The sequence below is a fragment of the Diadema setosum genome, chromosome 10, assembly GCF_964275005.1.
Source record: "Diadema setosum chromosome 10, eeDiaSeto1, whole genome shotgun sequence".
In the NCBI taxonomy this organism is placed as follows: Eukaryota; Metazoa; Echinodermata; class Echinoidea; order Diadematoida; family Diadematidae; genus Diadema; species Diadema setosum.
In genome coordinates, this window is record NC_092694.1 from 3,291,577 (window position 1) to 3,311,196 (window position 19,620).

General features: G+C 39.5%; 1 protein-coding gene across 1 annotated transcript; it reads right to left on the bottom strand.

Annotated features, from left to right (window-relative positions):
• Window positions 1-14,182: 14,182 nt before the first annotated feature.
• On the bottom strand, window positions 14,183-18,693 carry LOC140234411 (splicing factor 3B subunit 1-like). The gene is made up of 2 exons (XM_072314461.1): window positions 18,520-18,693; window positions 14,183-14,548 (listed from the first exon to the last, which is right to left on the bottom strand). The coding sequence occupies exons 1-2, from the start codon at window positions 18,691-18,693 to the stop codon at window positions 14,183-14,185; spliced, it is 540 nt and encodes a 179-aa protein (XP_072170562.1).
• Window positions 18,694-19,620: the final 927 nt, after the last annotated feature.

Consider the following 19,620-nt stretch of genomic DNA (forward strand, 5'->3'; position numbering starts at 1 on the left):
AGAGATAGGATAGGAGAAAGGAGAGAGGAGAGGTCTGTCTGCTTTCACTATACACAACGTTAGATCACCTGGATCACTGAATAGTAAAGCATAGCAAAGTATTTTCTCACCGAGGTACAGGTGAACACTTACAGGTCATGGTCGGTTACATATCATTACGCAATAACTTCTGAACGGCGATAATTCAACAAGGGAATTTCACATACGATACAATTGCAATGACATTATAAGATCACTGATATCCAGAAAGCAGCATTGTCTTTACAGCTTTCTTGAAAGAATACATAGACTTTAAAATTCGAATTTCTGAAGGAAGAGAGTTCCAAATATCAGGTCCAGTGTGTCTGATAGATTTCAGAGCCATCACCGTTTTAGGATTTTGTAGATGAAATTTATCAGATTGCCTTGTGGGATAAGAATGTATATCCTTGTTTAACTGAAATAATGGGAGGAAAGAAGATGGCAACTGACCGTTGTACAAACGAAACATAAAAAGTGAATTTTGCAGAAAATTAATATCATTTACCTTTAGTGTTTTTAATTCTACGAACAAAGGATCCGAATGGTCCCGATGGCCTGAATTGGTACATATACGTATAGCTTTCCTTTGTAGAAGCAATATACTGTCAATGTGACTTTTCGCAGTTGCCCAAACAATGTTACAATATGAGATAGTCGACAATATCAACGAATTATAAAGCATAAATAAAATATTCTTTGGGACATAATACTTAAGCTTACAGAGTATACCAACGTTACGAGACACTTTATCTGAGATGTATTGCACATGAGCATTCCATTTCATATTTTCACTGATATATACTCCAAGGAATTTGACACTTTCTTTTTGCTCCAATGATATACCATCCACCATTATATTCAAGTGGCGCATTTCATTTTTATTCTTTTTATTATGAAAATAAATAAAATTTGTCTTTTTTAAGTTGAGTGACAATTCATTGCTCTTAAACCATGTAGATAATTTCGGGAATTCAGTATTAAGAGTTCTTAGAAGCGACTGAAAATCAGAATTGGAACAAAGTACGTTGGTGTCATCGGCGAACAGTATATATTGCAGTAACTTAGAGGAATTTGTAATATCATTTATACACACTAGAAATAGTAGTGGTCCCAATATGGATCCTTGTGGGACGCCACAATGTATGGGTAAAACTTCAGAGTTTACCGATTCATAGTATACGTATTGCTGTCTATTTGATAAATAATCTTCAAACCATTCCAGTGGAATGCCACGAACTCCATAACAATGTAATTTGCGTAAAAGGATAGTGTGGTCAAGAGTGTCGAATGCCTTGCTTAGGTCCATGAACACACCAATGACATGTTTTTGTTCAGCTAGGGCAGTCGACACTCTGTCATACAACTGGGCTAGTGCCATATCAGTAGAGTGAAATTTCCTGAAACCATATTGGTCTTGGTTCAGTATATCATTTTGTAACAAAAAATCATACAGTCTGTTATAAACAAGTCTTTCTATGACTTTAGAAAGACTAGGAAGAATAGAGATAGGTCGGTAATTCGAAACAAAAGAGGAGTCATCTTTTTTGTATATTGGAATAACTTTTGCAATTTTACATGCGTTCGGAAATACACCAGTTGACAACGACAAATTACAAATATGTACTAAAGGACTGGTGTCAATATACTCCCAACAATCTGTTTTAAAAAAGACGTGCTCATTTCATTATGACCACATGTATGACTAAATTTTATAGAATGCACAATATCAAGGATCTCATTAAAATCTGTTGGTTTGAAGAATAATGAATTATCGTCTGACGTGCCCAAGTACTGCGAGAAATCTGTCTGTGTATGATCAATCTTAGAAGCTTGACTAGGACCTACATTAACAAAATACTCATTAAAACAGCATGCTACATCTTTAGGATCACAAAACGTTTGTCCATTATTCGTAATTTGAGATGTTGACACCTTCTTTTGCTTACCAATGACGTCATTAATAACCTTCCAAGTGGCTGACATATCTCCAGTAGTAAGAGTAAGTAAGTAGTAAGTAGTAAGTAGTAAGTAGTAAGAGAGATTACACTTTCTTAAGCCACTGGGTCATACACATTGCCCGCGCTTTATACGCTGCATGCTTCTAATACCTAGTACAAAAATACCTAAACCTCCTTTGGCCTATTACAAATACCTAATACCCAAGTAGGCCTATTGTTGTGTTTCTTGTGGTACGGGTAAGGTGTCTTCGTATGTGGAGTGCTCGAAGGCTTACTATTGTAACACTGTAAAGTAACCTTATCAGAAATGATTGGATCCTGTCTCTTACGTATTATGTTAAGGGAAGTGGTTTTCAATTCTTGTTACTCTACATTGAATAGGCTTACTTATTCGGACGCTCAGATTTCTGTCATTTTTTTTTTCAGTATTGATACAACTTAGAATTTCGTGCTTGTTTGAATTTTCTTGTGGTTGTTGTTGTTGTTTTTTTGTCTCAACGTTAGCATGTGAACTGTTATAGCTTGTATAATTATGTAATTTTGCCTATAAGGGATTAAGGTTAAAGGGTGTTTGTGCATTAAATTTAACCGAACCGCTTAAAATGGCACAAGTAAACATAAGGTATTGCTTATCAGTAGTCATGTTTAGAGGGCGCTTCCGCGACAGCGACGGACGTGTTTTGTGGACTGTCCGAGAAAGGTGGAAAAAATCGGTGAAAATTGTGCTTTTGTGGATTCTTATCATCATGACCAAATCGCGAAATCACAAGAAAAATCAACTTCGCATGACTCTGATGGAAATAAACGCCATCAACTGCGGAATTCCAACCAGAATGAGGACCATGTTGATAGTGTAGTCAACGAAACGAGCTCGACTGCAAAAACTGTACCAAGTACCGGGCATACTCCACATAATTCCGCCAGCCCTCCTGCGACCGGTGATGAGCGATCAGTTGACCAGCCATCAGCTGTTCAATAAGCCGCATCGAACAGCCAAGGGGACAGTGACCTGAAAGACGCTATCAAAAGGCAAGTTTCTGAAGCTCTTTGTTCTCGTGCAGTGATTGACAAAGTAGCGAACGCCATTTTTGGACTAGTTGAAAAGCGGCTCGAAGAAGAAGTAACCATTAAAGTATATGAAGCCATAAGCATTGATCTAGAGTCAAAATGCAGTGAGATTAAACAGTTGAATGAAAAAGTAAAACTTCTACAAAACTCTGTAAAAGATTTGCAAGCTGCGAAGGATGAGGCTGAGCAGTAGACCCTATAGCAGGAGAAACTGTCTGCGAATACATGGCATTGTTGAAACGCCAAACGAAAGTACGGATGACAAGGTACAAGAGGTCATCAATCGTCACCTGGGAATCGACATGGGACCAGCCGCCATTGACAGATCACACCCCGGGTCAATCGACGCCACTCGAGTAGCCATGGCAACGACGCTGCTGGACCGGTTTACGAATTATTTAAAAGGAAGAATGCAAAGAACAGAAGTGAATGGTGCCATGTCTAACCCTGTTCCTGTTGTGCATGGGGTGCCACAAGGTTCGATACTGGGGCCGGTATTATTTTTACTTTTTATAAACGATATTACTCACACGGTTAAACATTGTGATTTATCTCTTTATGCAGATGATACATGTATGTATTTTTCTTCTAATAAACCTGTTGAAATGACAACACGTATAAATCAAGATTTGAAAGAGTTTTCAATGTGGTTGACGGCGAATAACCTCGTTTTGAATGCTGATAAATCAGAATATATGATTTTGGGTTCCAGGAAGAAGTTGAAGTATTTTCATGATTCTGATATTATCCTTCAAAAAATGGTATACGAATGAAAGAAGTATATAAATGTAGCCCAGCATGGCTGCTAGCACATATGATAAAGAATAGAATAGGATAGAAAGGTTAGGAAAACAGGGCATTACAGTTGTTTTCCAAGTCACCCTGTGACGTCAATATTAATTGTGACCGTGCACCTCTAAACGAACATAAAGTCGCACACACTGATTTTGCGTGAGGACTGAAAATAAGTGAAATGGGTCAACCCGGCCGAACTTGACTTTTTCATATTTTCTGAAAGAGCGGGTCTTCTTTTACATTATGCTAACATTTGGTATCATAAAACGGGCAGGAAAGTGTGTTTTTTTAGCAGTTTATCTCGAACATTTTTGGTAGAATAGTGTGATTAGGTGTGTCTTTAGAATCCCTTTTTCATTTCTGAAAAACCTTGTCCACACTCTTCACTTTCAACTCTAATAACTTTTGGAAAGATAGGGCTACTGATTTGAAAGTTGGCATTAATTATGGACAGCATGCGTTAATGAGGCATGCTTAATTTCAGTTTAATCTGATAATCTCTTCATTGTTGTTAGTCACTATGGGAAGCCAAAGGGGAATATATTCATGTCTTGTATTTATATTCATCTCTGAGGAAATAATATTCATCTCTGAAGAAATATATTCATTTCAACACATACATTTATCCTCTAATAACGTTTGTCATTTTAAGACATCCATATTTTCTATATGTTCGTCTTTGAATTTATTCATCATTGTTTATGTTCATCTTATCACTGTATTCATCTTTTCAATATTTTTGCCTTTTTAATTCATTCATCTTTTCAATATTTTCATTTTGTATTTATATTCATCTTTTCATGATTATATTCATCTTTTAATTTTATTCATCTTTTTCTAATATTCACCATTTTTATTCATCTTTTCAATTTATTCATCTTTTAAAGTATATTCCTCTTTTTTCAGTAGATGTCTTTTTGTTCGTCTGTTTAAAATGGCACGAGATGGTGCTCGTATCTATGCGACTCCAGAGCCCTTGATCTGTGCGACTCTGTGCGACTCTTATTCATGCATGCAGGTTTGTTCGTCTTTCAAGTACCAATACGTTCATCTCTCAAATATCATTCGTCTTTGACAACATATATTCATCTTCTCCAATGGGCACGAGATGGCGCTGCTCTCTGCTATAATGACTGCTTGATATTCAGGGCACAGTTAAAATTATGGGCCCAAGGTGATGTGAAAACCGTAACTATGCCCGAAGCGAAGCTGAGGGCATGGTTATGGTTTTCACATCACCGAGGGCCTACATAATTTTAACTGTGCCCCGAATATATTAAGCAGCCATTATTTGTTTTATATACCGAAAATATAGATTCCGAAATATAGATATAGTAGCATGAATTCGTAATCAACGCTGGTCGACAGCGCGGCGGTCGTATCATTGGTGCGTACATGTGATCTATGTGTACGGGGTTCGGTTGCGACTGTCTGTCTCCAAACGTATTTACAGGGCACAGTCAATCAACTGTGCCCCGGGCACAGTAAATCATGACGTCATTTTGATCATCAATGGGGCACAGCTATTTTCATGTCTCCCCTTTTAACCAATCAGATGAGAGGATTCTATATATGAGGTATATAACTAGATATACGGCACACGTACCCCCAATACACCAAGGATATAGGCTGCGCCAGGGCGCCGGGCAGCGCCGTCGGGCGGGCAGCGGCGAAGGGCTGTGCTCTGCTCGAGCTCAAGGGAACTGAGCTCACTCGAGCTAACACTACCTAGCCTTAACTAAAGGAAGTGGACGGAGATCAGTCGAGTGGTAAGCCAAAGAGCCGATACGTTTAATCTGTTTATTTAAATTCGAGGGTTTTCATTTAAAATACTGACCGTAGACTTAGCTACACCGACTAGTAGACAGTAGTTGTAGTAGACTGTACAGTAACTGTACTTACAGTTAGGCTCAGTCCCATGTATGGCATTTTTTTTTTTTTTGGCTTCTTGTTGAATAGTGTTTTAAACACCCTTTAGCCTTAAAAGGCCTCCGCTCACCTAACTTTAGACAGAAATAACCGTCAGTTTCTGGGGAAAAATGACGGCCTTATCGTGAAATCTGTCACCTCTCTTCCCGTGGGTTTACTGTGGCAGCCCGAACGCACCCGATTTGTTTACACTATAGTGTGCATGCTTCCAATTTGTTTACTTCCAATTTGTTTACTTTGCATATCTATTGCAGGAAAGGTAGAAATACAGTTTTTCCACCAAAGAAAATTAAAAATGCATTTTCAACCCTCAAATAGTTCAGCGTTGTTTACAAGGTAGACATGTCTGAAATAAAATACTGCAGCAATGAATCGAGAAATGTGATATGTGCTGTTGTACGCATAAAAAAAAATCAAAAAAACAAGATCTTATCCATGAAATTCCTCTCCATCAATCAGGGATCTGGTTCACCGGCAGACGGCGTGTGCAGCCATCAAGCACATGGCGCTGGGTGTGTTTGGCTTCGGCTGCGAAGACGCCCTGGTCCACCTGCTGAACTTTGTGTGGCCCAACGTGTTTGAGACATCTCCCCACGTCATCCAGACTGTCATGGAGGCCATCGAAGGCCTGAGGGTCGGGGTGGGCTCCATCGAGATGTTGCAGTACACTCTACAGGTGAGTTCGTTCATTCCCAGTCTGTAGGTTCTCTTCCCCTCCTGTGTGGCGCTGTTGAAATGTCCTACCAGAAAATCTTAGAATGTTTTGGGATGATGTATGACTCCCGCCATACCTCTGTTGACACGTGGCAATGTGTTAGACGTAATCCCTTCACGTGGGGTTAACAAAAAGCCATTGTTAATTTTAAACTCGGGTCTTGACACTAACATATTTCTCTGGTTGCCCATTTGGGTCACTGAAATTTTTGACATTGAAACTTTGGTGGCGTGAAAAAGAAATGTAGGAGCCTGAAATAAAGCACACGAACAGATCTATTAATTATTACCTTACAAACTTCTTGAAGTTTTAGCTGCATGCAGTCACACAACAAAGGTATGCATAGTTTTGCAAGAAAGTTGATTAACTCTTTGGGCCACAACATGTTTGTGAATTTACAAGAGAAAGTTCTCAAACATTACTAGACTTAACAATTTGGTATTGACTTTGCCTATTTCATCAACTTACACCACGACACTTCTCCCTCTTTATCTCCTTTTTGTCCTTTTGTGTGTATTTTTCTATGATTTGATCCCTCTTTTTTTTTTTTTTTTTTTCTTCTTCTTCTTGTGTTTAGGTTGTAAGGATGGCCCTCGTTGATGAATCAGGTGTGGCATCGCTACTAACTCTCAACAGCAGAGACTGTCATCACAGAGATCCCTAAGGGGGGGGGGGGGAAGGAGATACCTATGGTTGGTGGTATGGGTGGGATGGGAGGTATGGGGGGCATGATGTGAAAATAGCCCCGCCCTAGCTGACCCTCACTATTCGGCGTGGCCAGGCCACTAAGATAGGGATTTTTTTTTTTCTCAGTTTCTATCTCTCTCTCTTTTTTTTTTTTTTTTTGAGACCATATATAAATACTGAATGTAAAATACTTGAATTTAGAGCTGAGGAGGTGTTGGGTGTATCACTGCTGTATGACAAGCAGTCGTGAACCGTGATATTTTTGAAGCAAAGCAACTGAATCATTATGTGAATGACTGCAGCCTGAGCTGCTATTCAGCTTTCAGTATTGGTGCATTCATGATACCTGTATTGTCCTGGTCCACATGAAATTGGATTTTGTTTACTGTCACCGCCCAAATGGCTGCATATTGGCAAGGAGATGACAATGTGACCTTATGCATATATAGTATGTAAATCAATACTGTGAAACAGACTGTAAGGTTCCTTATGTGGTATGTGGCCCCCTTTATTCTGAAAATATGCACAGGAATGGCTTGAGAAATGCCTATGATCTCTTAATTGACAGTGGGATACAAAGTATCATAAACTTTGTGGTGATTATGTGTCATTTATTTTGTGAGCAATCCTGAAGAAATCATAGCTGGTTTGGAAATTGGTCCCCATCAACACTTGTGCCAGTTTCAGGGAAACCAATCTTTTGCAGGTAGAATGGAATTTACAGGTTGTAGCAGGTTTGTGCTTTAATTGCATTCTTTACCTCTTAATCATGTAGAATTGCTTCCCTTCTTTCTCCCCCCTTCAATTCTGGTCAATGATTGATGGTTGATGAATACAAAGAGCTCTGGGAACACATCCAGTTGTTATATTTACCTGTGGCAGTTTCGTTGACAGGGGGGTCATCTTTTTCAAATGATGGCTAATCAGTAAATGGTAGCACCATCATACATGTCGGACAGTTTGTGTGTCCTGATTACCTGCTCTCTCTGCTCTGATCACTCTGGTTACGCCCTGAGAACAGTGGCATCTTGTCAAGTCACAGAGGACCCAAAACCTGGTGGTCTGCAGAGAATTTTCACTCAACTAAAAATTTTGAAGGAGAATGTGCTGTGTTTAATGACCCTGGGGTCTGTTTCATTAAAGCCTTATGAGGGTGTTTTTTTTTTTGTTTTTTTTTTTGCTCATAAGACACAATTTATGACATACTTCATGAAATGGATTTGAAAGTCTCAAATAGCTACATAATAAGTGACTTAGGCCATTCTGTGATTCATGCAAAGACTCTTATGTGAATGACTTCTTGAATCGGACCCCTGGAGCCGTAGCCATCCTATTATAAGACTGTGAAACTGACAGCTAATGATTGCAATAGCTTCCACTCGTCTCGTAGACTAGATTTCTTGAATTGAAATGGCCTTTTTACATTTTGAAGCATACAATGTTCTCAGTAACCAGGATCATTACATCAATATATATATATTTTTTTCTATAGAAGTACAAAATCTGCAAACTCACTGTTTATGTCATCATGTGTGAGGATTGAGAGCATGTAAGAAATTTCCTTTTACTGCTTTTTACTTTTGTATGACGACATTGTGACCTATTATTTTATGTACCTCATTTCTTGTTACCTGAAATGTTTTGATGGGGTTATTACACCTATGTGAATGTATCCAAAGCCAGTGAGTACTCACACGTAATGTTGGGATGTTTTCTTTTCTAGTCAAGGGACGATAAACCCATGTGTTGCTGATGTCAATTAATGATGAAGATTATGTGTATAAGATTTTATACTATGAGAACCGACAGGATTGTGATAGCATTGACAGTGTACTACAGGTATTGTTCGTGTATTCCAGTATTGCGGAGAGATTTCTTGTAATAAAGAACAAGAGACCCGCGGGTCTAGCGCTCACGTGAGTATCGCAAGTTCACCTTTCACGCAGTCACTAATCTAAATTATTCACAGCTCTACTACAATTTGACCAGGCATTCTCAAGTAGAAGATGAAAAAATACAAGAAGGGCCCAAATTTTTTTAAAGATTCCTTAATTTAGGGGGATTGGGGCCCCCTGGGGCCCTCTGGGTGGGGCATGGTGCCCATTTTGATAAAGTGAGATCCTGACCCCCTAGGGATGCTGCCTGCCAAGTTTGACGAAAATCCATCATGAGGTTTTCAGGAAGAAGATGAAAATGTACAATTTAGGCCCCCATTTGGACCTTCCCAACCCCCCCCCCCCCCCCGCCCCCAAGAGGGGCACCCCTGGATCTGCTATGAACAAACTTGAAACTACAGTCATTAATGTACTCACTCATAGTATTATCTCAGCTCTATAACTTCTGATTCTAGAGAAGGTTTTTAAAGATTCCTTCATTTTGGGGGGTTTGGGCCCCCCTGGGGGCCCCCTGGGTGGAGCATGGTGCCCACTTTAACAAATTGAGATCCTAACCCCCTAGGGATGCTACCTGCCAAGTTTGGTGAAAATGGGTCATGGGGTTCTCAAGAAGATGAAAATGTACAATTTAGGCCCATTAGGACCCCTCCCCACCCCCTCCCCTGGGTCCCAAGGGGGACACCCCTGATTCTGCCATGAACAAACTTGAAACTACAATCATCAATGTACTAACTCATAGTATTAACTTAGCTCTATCGCTTCTGGTTCTACAGATTCCTTAATTTTGGGGGTTTGGGGCCCCCCTGGGGGCCCCCTGGGTGGGGCACGGTGCCCATTTTAACAAATTGAGTTCCTAACCCCCTAGGGATGCTACCTGCCAAGTTTGATGAAAATCGGTCCTGGGGTTTTCAAGAAGAAGATGAAAATGTAAAAAGTTTACTCACGACGGACGACGGACGACGCACGACGCACAACGCACGACGGATGCCGGACGAAGGGCGATCGCAATAGCTCACTTGAGCCTTTGGCTCAGGTGAGCTAAAAATAGAATGACCAATTTCAACAACATTGCATTGCAGAAAGGGTTGATTTTGTGTCAAGGTTCTCACTTCACATTGTCATCACAGTAAACAAGATTGAAACTTTTTTTTTTTTTAGAATATATACAGGCATTTATTTTTCATCCAAACATTTTTTTTTTTTTTTTACATAAAGATCTACTGTGAATGTCAAAGAAGAAATAAATTTAGCTGTGGAGAGAATAACATGTACAAGTTTTTCTAGTGATCACCTTCAATATTTGTGACAAAGCTACTTGAAAGATATATCTTTGTCTTCAAAATACTGCAAAAAGAAAGATCGCTAGATTTTTTTTTTTAACCACTTCTCTTTCAAATAACCGCAAAATGTGACTACAATTATCCAAGTTCAGAGCCCCACCACATGCTGTGTCACGTGAAACACTTGTGTACAGCGACAGGGCTGTATGTAGTTTATACACTGTAATGCCAAACCCAAAGTTCTGGTCACACCAGTTTAACATAATATGGGAAATATCTATTCCATTTGGGGTGGGGGAGGGGGAAGAGGGAAGGTGGAGTTGAGATTCAAAATACTAGTTCAGAGTGTAATCATTGAGTTCACCTATTCTCACATAACTGATAGATACATGGATGTACAGCTGTACATTATCTCAGTTGTCTACACAGAGTGCTAGGAACAAAGTGGGTGAGGGAGGCAGGTCATATCGATTCATGCTGCAGTACTGTAAAGTGGATTTTTGTGCGACTAATTTTTTGTGCTCTGCCGGGTAGGAATAGTTTTGTGTGATTTTAATTCTGCGGAATCAAGACATCAGCTACTGAAACATATGGCAAGCAAATTTGCATGCTTTAATTTTCGCACTAGTTTCTGGGTGCCCGAAATGCGCGAAAACTTCAACACTGCGAAAATTTCCACTTTTACAGTACAACCAGCCAGGGCTGCACATTAGCAATGGCCTGTGGCCACTAAAAAAAAGATGTCAGGGCACCAAATTTCATGAAATGCTATCTTTTGGTGGCATGATCTGGCAGTTTTAAATTCAAAATGACATTGTGTATTTTCTTTTATTTCAGGCTCCTACATTTCTTTTTCAGGCCACCAAAGTTTCAATGTCAAAAATTTCAGTGACCCAAATGGGCGACCAGAGAAATGTCAAGACCTACAATCGCTGTATTCAAGCACATTAATTAAACAGAGTACACATGGAAACAAAGTCAAAACTCCCTATGGAAGAAGGGGGTTGGTTTAAATGCATTGGGACCAGGAGGGATACGTTGTACCGGGTAATTGACTTCCAGGAATAATGAGTACATAATAAAAATTAATGTACATACATGTGTCGCTAGTGCGATGGGGGAAAATCTGGTCTTGTTCAGCTTTTAACTTGGGCGCATACTTGCCTTGGACAAAATTCTCTGAGAGTGAATGCTTACACTTTTTCTTTTTCGTTTTCTTTCTAACAGTGGGAAAGTTTATGCAGTAAAGGAAAATAATACTTATAATCTTCATTTTATCCTGCATCTTCCTAATACACAAGAAGCATACATATGAATAAGTAAATCTGTACATTCAATTAACATGTTCAAAGTAACAGCTATTTTTTTTTTTCAAATCGACAACAATCTGACACATCTACTAGTAACCCAAACCTAACATTTTGCTGAAGATGCTGAAGGCTGCCAATTGAGAAATCATGGCAACAAGGAGATAAAGGGAAGCAAAACTTTTAAAAAGACTATCTCGCAGAAAAACACCGCCAAAAGTATGTTCCAGCATCCTCACTACCCTCAGGATCAGTTTGCAATATCAGAGCAAACAGCTTCAGCTTCCAACCAAATGTCTCTGACTGTTTGAAGACTATTAATTTGCCAACTTATAATGGCATGGGATGATGTCAAACTGCTGCCATGCATTTCTATGTGAGACAATGAACTAGGTATGGACACTGACAGCAAGCCCATATGAATATCAAATCTTGGATACCAAGATGACCTATTGAAGTATGTCTTGCCATCATTCTTTTTACACGTGGTTTGTCAAAATGGCAAGGAAAGGACAACAAATCAATGTTTTCTCTCTCCAAACTCCCTTCTCCCACAGGTGGAACAAGTAGTGCTGCAAACATAAAATGACATCCTAATAAGTCCCACACATTTACAAATTTATTGTGATATTTCATATGGGACCAAACCACTTGAAATACCTTGATCACGAACAAACAATTCAACATACAATTCAAGTATACAGTAAGGCAAACTCCAACCTCTTCTTAGGAACATGGGGGTACATCATAGGAATTGGAAACAAAAGTAATAAAGAGGGTATCCTGTGTATATCATATCACGATGAATGGAAAATTGTAATTGGTATTGTACAGAAAGGTACAAGAATGATGTAAGCTCAGTTGTGATGTAGAGTGATGATACAATAGTCTTCAGCACGGGATAGACCAAAACACATTCGCAAACTTTCTTGTCATACAATATCACTGGTCTGTCCATTTTTCACATCATGACACAGTGCAAAATGTACACACAACTTCAGGCCTGATGTGGTTGTACCCATATATAAGTCCATTGATCACAGCATATGATATAAGCCATAAAGCACACCTGATGTGATCGGCTACATATGTGGGTCATGCAGTGGAATAGGCATCGCAGTGTACTTCATGCATTGGAAAGCTATCTGTATAAAGCTGAAGATTTCCAAAAGCCTTTTTTTAGAACTACAGAATTGTGTACACAGATCAAAGATGCACGACTTAGAAATCTCACATATGTACAGTACTTCTCACACAAACATACAGAAAATTGATTAGCTTAGAATTAATATAGAAAATCAAAGTACAATGTAATAATTACTATTACCTTAACTTCTAGTGAATGAGTTGAAATCTGAACATAGTGATCAACCAGCCAAATTATTGATCAACCAACGTAAATAATTTGGGAAATACATCATAATATATCCAATCAATCAAATTGATGGGAGAAGCTGCGTTCCTGGCACGGTAGACTAGACATTAACTCGGGCCACACATGCGACATAGAAAATGACACAATACTGCCAAAAATTTATTGTAAGTACAACACTAGTCTGTCTGGTACTGACCAGTTCAATGTCAAAGCAAACACAATCACCAGAGAGTGACCCACTATCCACTAAACACTGGGGTCAGCTGGTCATTGGACCTGACACAAAAGTGACATGCTTTGCCGAGTTCTCTTTTGAGCATGGTAGTGGATCTACAGAATTAAACCTATGATTATTGTCTACAGAACATCCCATGCCTTCTCTCTTTCTCCCCCTCCCCCCTCTAAATCCAAACAAACAAAAATGTAAACCTAGTGAAGCACAGTTCATGCCAATGAAGACTAAAGATAAAGTAAAGTGGCTGCAATGTTTTTATCGGTATGCCACTTCCCCCATCTTTTGTTTAAGGAAAGTTATTCTTCTTTTTTTTTTTTTGGTACCATCAGACAAAGTATCTTGTATCAGTAATATCTGTGTAGCATTGCCTTTTCTGCAGCCAGACTTGTGCTACAGTGGGTCTACCATACAGGATGTTTCACTCATCATATCCTCTTCATACCATACATGTTCAATACCATAACATGTTATGTTACACTCCTTGCTTTAAAGTAGTACAACACATTATCAACTTGTGAAGATGAAAATTCACGATATTCAACAGCAAAGACCTACGGAGTTTGGATGTCAATTATTTACATATAGGAGAAACGAATGAAAGCAGATGTAAAACGAGGGTGATTTGGAAATCAATGTCATGTTACAGGTAAAGCAAATGCTTGACCTTGCTGCATCATGATAAGAAAAGATGGAGATTTGCTTTGTATACACTGCCATCTAAAGCCCACAAATCGAGAGTATTATGTTTACTATAGAACAAGGCTTCTCACAAAATGTGCTCATGTGTCTATTTCCACCAAAGTCACAGAACCGACACAATATCACATCGTACAAGGTTCAAGACACAATCACTGAGTGTGAGTGCACAGATCACGTTAGACTCAAGTTTGCATGGGAATCAAAGGAGGCATGAAGTGTCAGGTTTTTGGGTTAAATTCTCGCAAGAACATGAACACAAGAGCTGATAAATGTTGGATACCACCTTCTTGAGATGAGCAGCTCAGACCTGGCCCCCGAGTCCTCAAATCCACTATTGCCGTTCTGCACAATGCACTGAATGTCTTTGGAGTATTTGCCCATGAGTTTATTGAGTGTGATGTATTGTTATGGGGTGCACGGTGGCAGCACAGTACGTAATCCAACTCATAGTGCAGATACTGGTTCTTCTCATCATTGGGCACCCTGGGGAATGCAGCAACCAGTGAGTCCTGTGCCCCAATGTACAGTGTGTTGTAGATCCTCCAGTATGTGTCACAAACCTTGCGCGCTGGGTGGAATAGACACTAGAGTTGGGGGAACACAAGGTACAAAAAACTTTTCAAAACATATAATCATGTGACATGCAAGAGGTTATCATATCATCAATACATGGAACCTGGAACACTGGCTACAATTTATTAACTAGAAATGTCGCTATGGTGACTGGTATGCCTCCGCCATAATGCATGGTTCTCCGAATAGGTCTATAGCACAATGTCTTGACAATGTGTGATGACAGCTTCACATAACTGGCAAAATATTAAAATGACAGGTTTGTCACAAATGCATTGAGTGTTCACTATCCTTGAACTAGGTTTATTTGGATGAATGGCTATACTGTCTAAGAGTGCAAGTATTTGGGGATTTGAGGATTCGTACCCAACTTTTGACCCTGTTATAAGTTTAAAGAAGAAGTGAAATTTAGCACTTTCACTTGACCTTTGACCTTTTGACCTTTGGGCAAGAAACTTCCAAGAAACAATCCTGTAGGCATTGCATAGAGAAGAGAGAAATAATGACATTTTGATGAGTTGACCTTGACCTTTCACCCCCTGACCTTTGACCCATGACCCCTAAATTCCCTACATGATCACTGACAGTCAGTACATGCATATATACTAAGTTCCATGAAGATACCTTGAAATAAGAGATATGGAGAAAAAAAGAGAAATGTTAACATGTTTGCTTGACCTTTGACCTTATGACCCAAAGCCCTCTCTGGGGAATCTTTATTTGGTAGTTCATGTATACACCAAGTTTCAAGACAATACCTCCAGGCATTGCATAGATATAGGGGAAATAGTGAATTTTGAGCATTTGACCTTGACCTTTTGACCTTTGACCTTGAGCCTGTGCGCCCAAAAGTTGATAAGTACAACTTTGCCAACTCATACATATACATGCCAAGTTTCATTAGGCTACCTCTATGTTACAAGTCATTTTTCCCCTGATTTTCCTATTGCTATTGTTACGCCCTACTCAAGAATCTGGGCTGCTACCGACAGACAAAAGGTAGTTATGAACACCTGGACAGAACATTCCTGTGTATAGAAATCTGGCCAACCAACAATACATTGCTGAAATCAGCAATGTGTGTCTGGCTGCCAGTGTGGAGCAGCACTGTGCAGGGGAAGCTACAGGTGTTTGTACAGAACAATGCTAGTTGATTTAATACATAGGGGCAATACAACCACATGTCATACTGGCTTCATAGAAGTAACCTCAGTGGCTATGCAGCAGTTGCAGGGGCAGCAGTTACACTGCAAGGTCTGCTGGAAAAGGCTTGAGCAGACGATATGAGGTCGGATACCGGCAGTTTTTAGTCACCAAACTGTAAGTTACTAGTTTTATTATTTTATTACGATATCCTCTTTTTTCCGAATATCAGTCATTATTTGAAGTTGTATTCTACAAAGGAAAAGTGGTTTTGGTAAACCGACCACGTGTTATATTATGTGCACAGCTTTTTGTAGTCTCTGGTATAGAGCAAGCTAGATGAAAGCAGGTTGAATTAGAAGTATATACCGTCTGTGATAATATGTTGATGAAAGTTATTGTTTGTGATAATGTGTAATGCAGAGAAGTTATTCCCCCCCCCCCTGTTTGATAACACCGATGCATGTGTAAGAGGATAATAGATTATACATGGTGGTTACTGGCGTAATTATTACTTTCAAGCAGAGTGCTGAAGTGCTTTTATGTTGATATTTGATATACGGAAAGGAGCATTATGAAGCAAGATAAATGCCCAACCGAAGTCAAAATGTGACCGTGCACCTCAAAACGAACATAAAGTCGCACACACTGATTTTGCGTGAAGACAGAAAATAAGTGAAATGGGTCAACCTAGTCGAACTTGACTTTTTCACATTTTTTGAAAGAGCGGGTCTTCTTTTACATTATGCTAAAATTTGGTATCATAAAACGGGCAGGAAAGTGTGTTTTTTAGCGGTTTATCTCGAACATTTTTGGTAGAATGTGATTGGGTGTGTCTTTAGAATCCCTTTTTCATTTCTGAAAAACCTTGTCCACACTCTTCACTTTCAACTCTAATAACTTTTGAAAGGATAGCGCTACTGCTTTGAAAGTTGGCATTAATTATGGAAAGAATGTGTTAAGGAGGCATGCTAAATTTCAGTTTAATCTGATAATCCCTTCATTGTTGTTACTCTGATGGTTTACTTCCTGTTTTTTGTCCCATTCATCGCACAGCCAGCACGGTTTGGTAAAGATTATGCGCTTGAATAGACACTCTACTTCAGAACCTCTTTTCTCACTTCACACTTTTCCTGAGTTTGTGCTTTCTTTCCAATATTGAGATAGGTTAGGAGAGTCCATTTGATTTGAGTTATACATCATTTTAAAGCTTAAAGTCTGCTCTTTCAGAATATGGTCTTAACTAAAAATTCATGTCTGGCGACTTTTTGTTTGTTTTGAGGTGCACGGCCACAAATGGTTGTGTTCATGCAATGTAGACTATAGACATGAGAAAATGTTTAACTCTTTTCTGTAGGCACCGAAGTGATACTAGTAGCTGCAGTATTAAATCCTTGTGGATAGGTGTTTATTGATATAAAATGGTAAGAGAGTAAGTAGTTTTTATGTTGTGGTAATTTCGTTACTGTACTCTGTAGATGGCGTTAACTTGGGTCATTCGGGTGTACGTAGACAACCTGTGCACGCCGTGCAAAGATAACCCCAGCTCGTGACAATGTGTTCGGCCCACTTCGGACAAGGAAGGAACCCGCCGTGTACTACACGTCCAGTTGGAAACCGTCCCTTCGACGAGGTCTTGCACTCCGTCTTCGCAGCGAACTGTTTCGCGTTCGACTTCGACGATCACGGAGACAACTTCAGCATGACAACACCAGGTTTTGTTTATCCCGAAAGAAACACTTTGGACTGTTAATATTCAACCCCCTAATTGTAAACTGTGCGCACAGGTAGTATAAACTGACGAGTTATCGCAAGTGTTGAGTTTAATTAAAGAAGCTTATGCAAAACCATATCTGTAACCGGAGTAAAGTTTAGGCAATATTCATGGCCATATTGCGAAGCATTTGTTAAGTTTTCTCTATGCTATGAATAGTTAGGAGATTGATATGAAGCCGGCGTTCAAGCATTACGTCGTTAGAGTGAGATTTGAGGTGTTCTGATAAGCATTGACCGAACTGTGTGCATGGGCGTATGTGACGTGTCTGTGTGTTGTTTTGTTTCTTGTACCACCATCTTATTTGTATCTAGATTGAAAGACCGGAATTAAATCTTATAATTTCCGGAATTATGGTGTTTTGTGCTTACTTTGTCTGAGTTCTGTATTCAAGGAGTCACACTGGACCAACAAGCAATCACACACTCTCACCGGCTGTGACACTATAACAGTTTTTTAGATACGCTGTCCACAAAATTGATTAAGGACGAGAGGACGGACGGACGGACAACCCGAGAACATAATGCCTCCGGCGACACATCGTGGCGGAGGCATAAAAACCTATCATCTAGAACACTATTTTCATAGAACACAAATAATACGAAAATTTGGGGGTATCCATAATAACACAAATTCCTGTTGTCTTGTGTTTCACTACTTATTTGATTTATTTTTGTAACTGTTCATTTATCTAACATCACTCTCAATCCCAAAATTGAGGCAATCTTAGGACTGTCATTTTTCATCTGTTTTACTTTTATCTTATTTTGACCTACTTTACAGCTAGGGCTAAGGGAGCAGAATGTTGGTGGTAGATACAGATTGAGCAAATCAAACAAGCCTGCTTAAACTTATACACCTAAATATGAGTTTAAAATTCACAATGGCTTTTTGTTAACCCCATATGAAGGGATTACGTCTAACACATTGCCAATTAAGTGTCAACAGAGGTATGGCGGAAGTCATACATCATCCCAAAACATTATAAGATTTTCTGGTAGGACATTTCAATAGCGCCACACAGGAGGGGAAGAGAACCTACAGACTGGGAATGAATGAAGTCACCTGTAGAGTGTACTGCAACATCTTGATGGAGCCCACCCCGACCCTCAGGCCTTCGATGGCCTCCATGACAGCCTGGATGACGTGGGGAGACCTCTCAAACACGTTAGGCCACACAAAGTTCAGCAGGTGGACCAGGGCGTCTTCGCAGCTGAAGCCAAACACACCCAGCGCCATGTGCTTGATGGCTGCACACGCCGTCTGACGGTGAACCAGATCCCTGATTGATGGAGAGGAATTTCATGGATAAGATCTTTTTATTTTGATTTTTTTGTGAGTACGCCATCACATATCACATCTTTCGATTCATTGCTGCAGTAAACTTATTTTATTTCAGACATGTCTACCTTGTCTCCGTGCACTTCCTTTGGCTACACTCTTAGAAAAAAAAAAGGTTCTTTTGAGCACCATTAAGTGGTTCTCAGCACTGTCACAATAGCGACACCCTTTTTGGTGCTCGTGAGAACCTTTTTTAAATGGTGCTTGTCGGCACCTTTTGCAAAAGGTGCCCATTAGAACCTTTTTCCCGATGAAATGGTGCTCGTGAGTACCATTTGAAAGGTGCCCATGAGCCCCTTTTTGACTAAAGATGGGCACCTGTTTGACTTTTTCAAAAGGTGCTCATGAGAACCATTTCATTGGAAAAGGTTCTAATGGGCACCAATGTTAAAAGGTGCTGACAGGCACCATTTAAAAAGGTTCTCACAGGCTCCAAAAAGGTGTCGCTATTGTGACAGTGCTGAGAACCATTTAATGGTGCTCAAAAGAACTTGTTTTTTTTCTTAGAATGTAGTATGTGAATTGATGTCTGTGTATTTTCTGTGTGTTTCACACGCAGTGCTGGTAAGTTGCTTCACTGGCACCATTCTTAAAGGTACATTTGTACATATCTGCATCGAAAATGTGCATCACAAACTCATTTGAAATGAAATGAATTGAACTGAATTTCCTCTCATCAGTCAAACATTCGTACAAAATCTACATATTAGCAATACATAAGCATGTCATACATTATCGTTGACACTGGAAAAAAAAAGCAAGGATAACACACCCATGCACACACAGTTTCACAAGCATGAATACAAACATGTATATGATGCGTTT

What these genes read in the sequence shown, in the direction of transcription:
- LOC140234411 (XM_072314461.1), bottom strand. Translation starts at nt 18,693, where the DNA reads ATGGCGCTGGGTGTGTTTGGCTTCAGCTGCGAAGACGCCCTGGTCCAC. An exon ending in TGTTGCAGTACACTCTACAG is followed by an intron (nt 14,549 to 18,519) that starts GTGACTTCATTC and finishes CCCCAACTCTAG; the next exon opens with TGTCTATTCCACCCAGCGCG.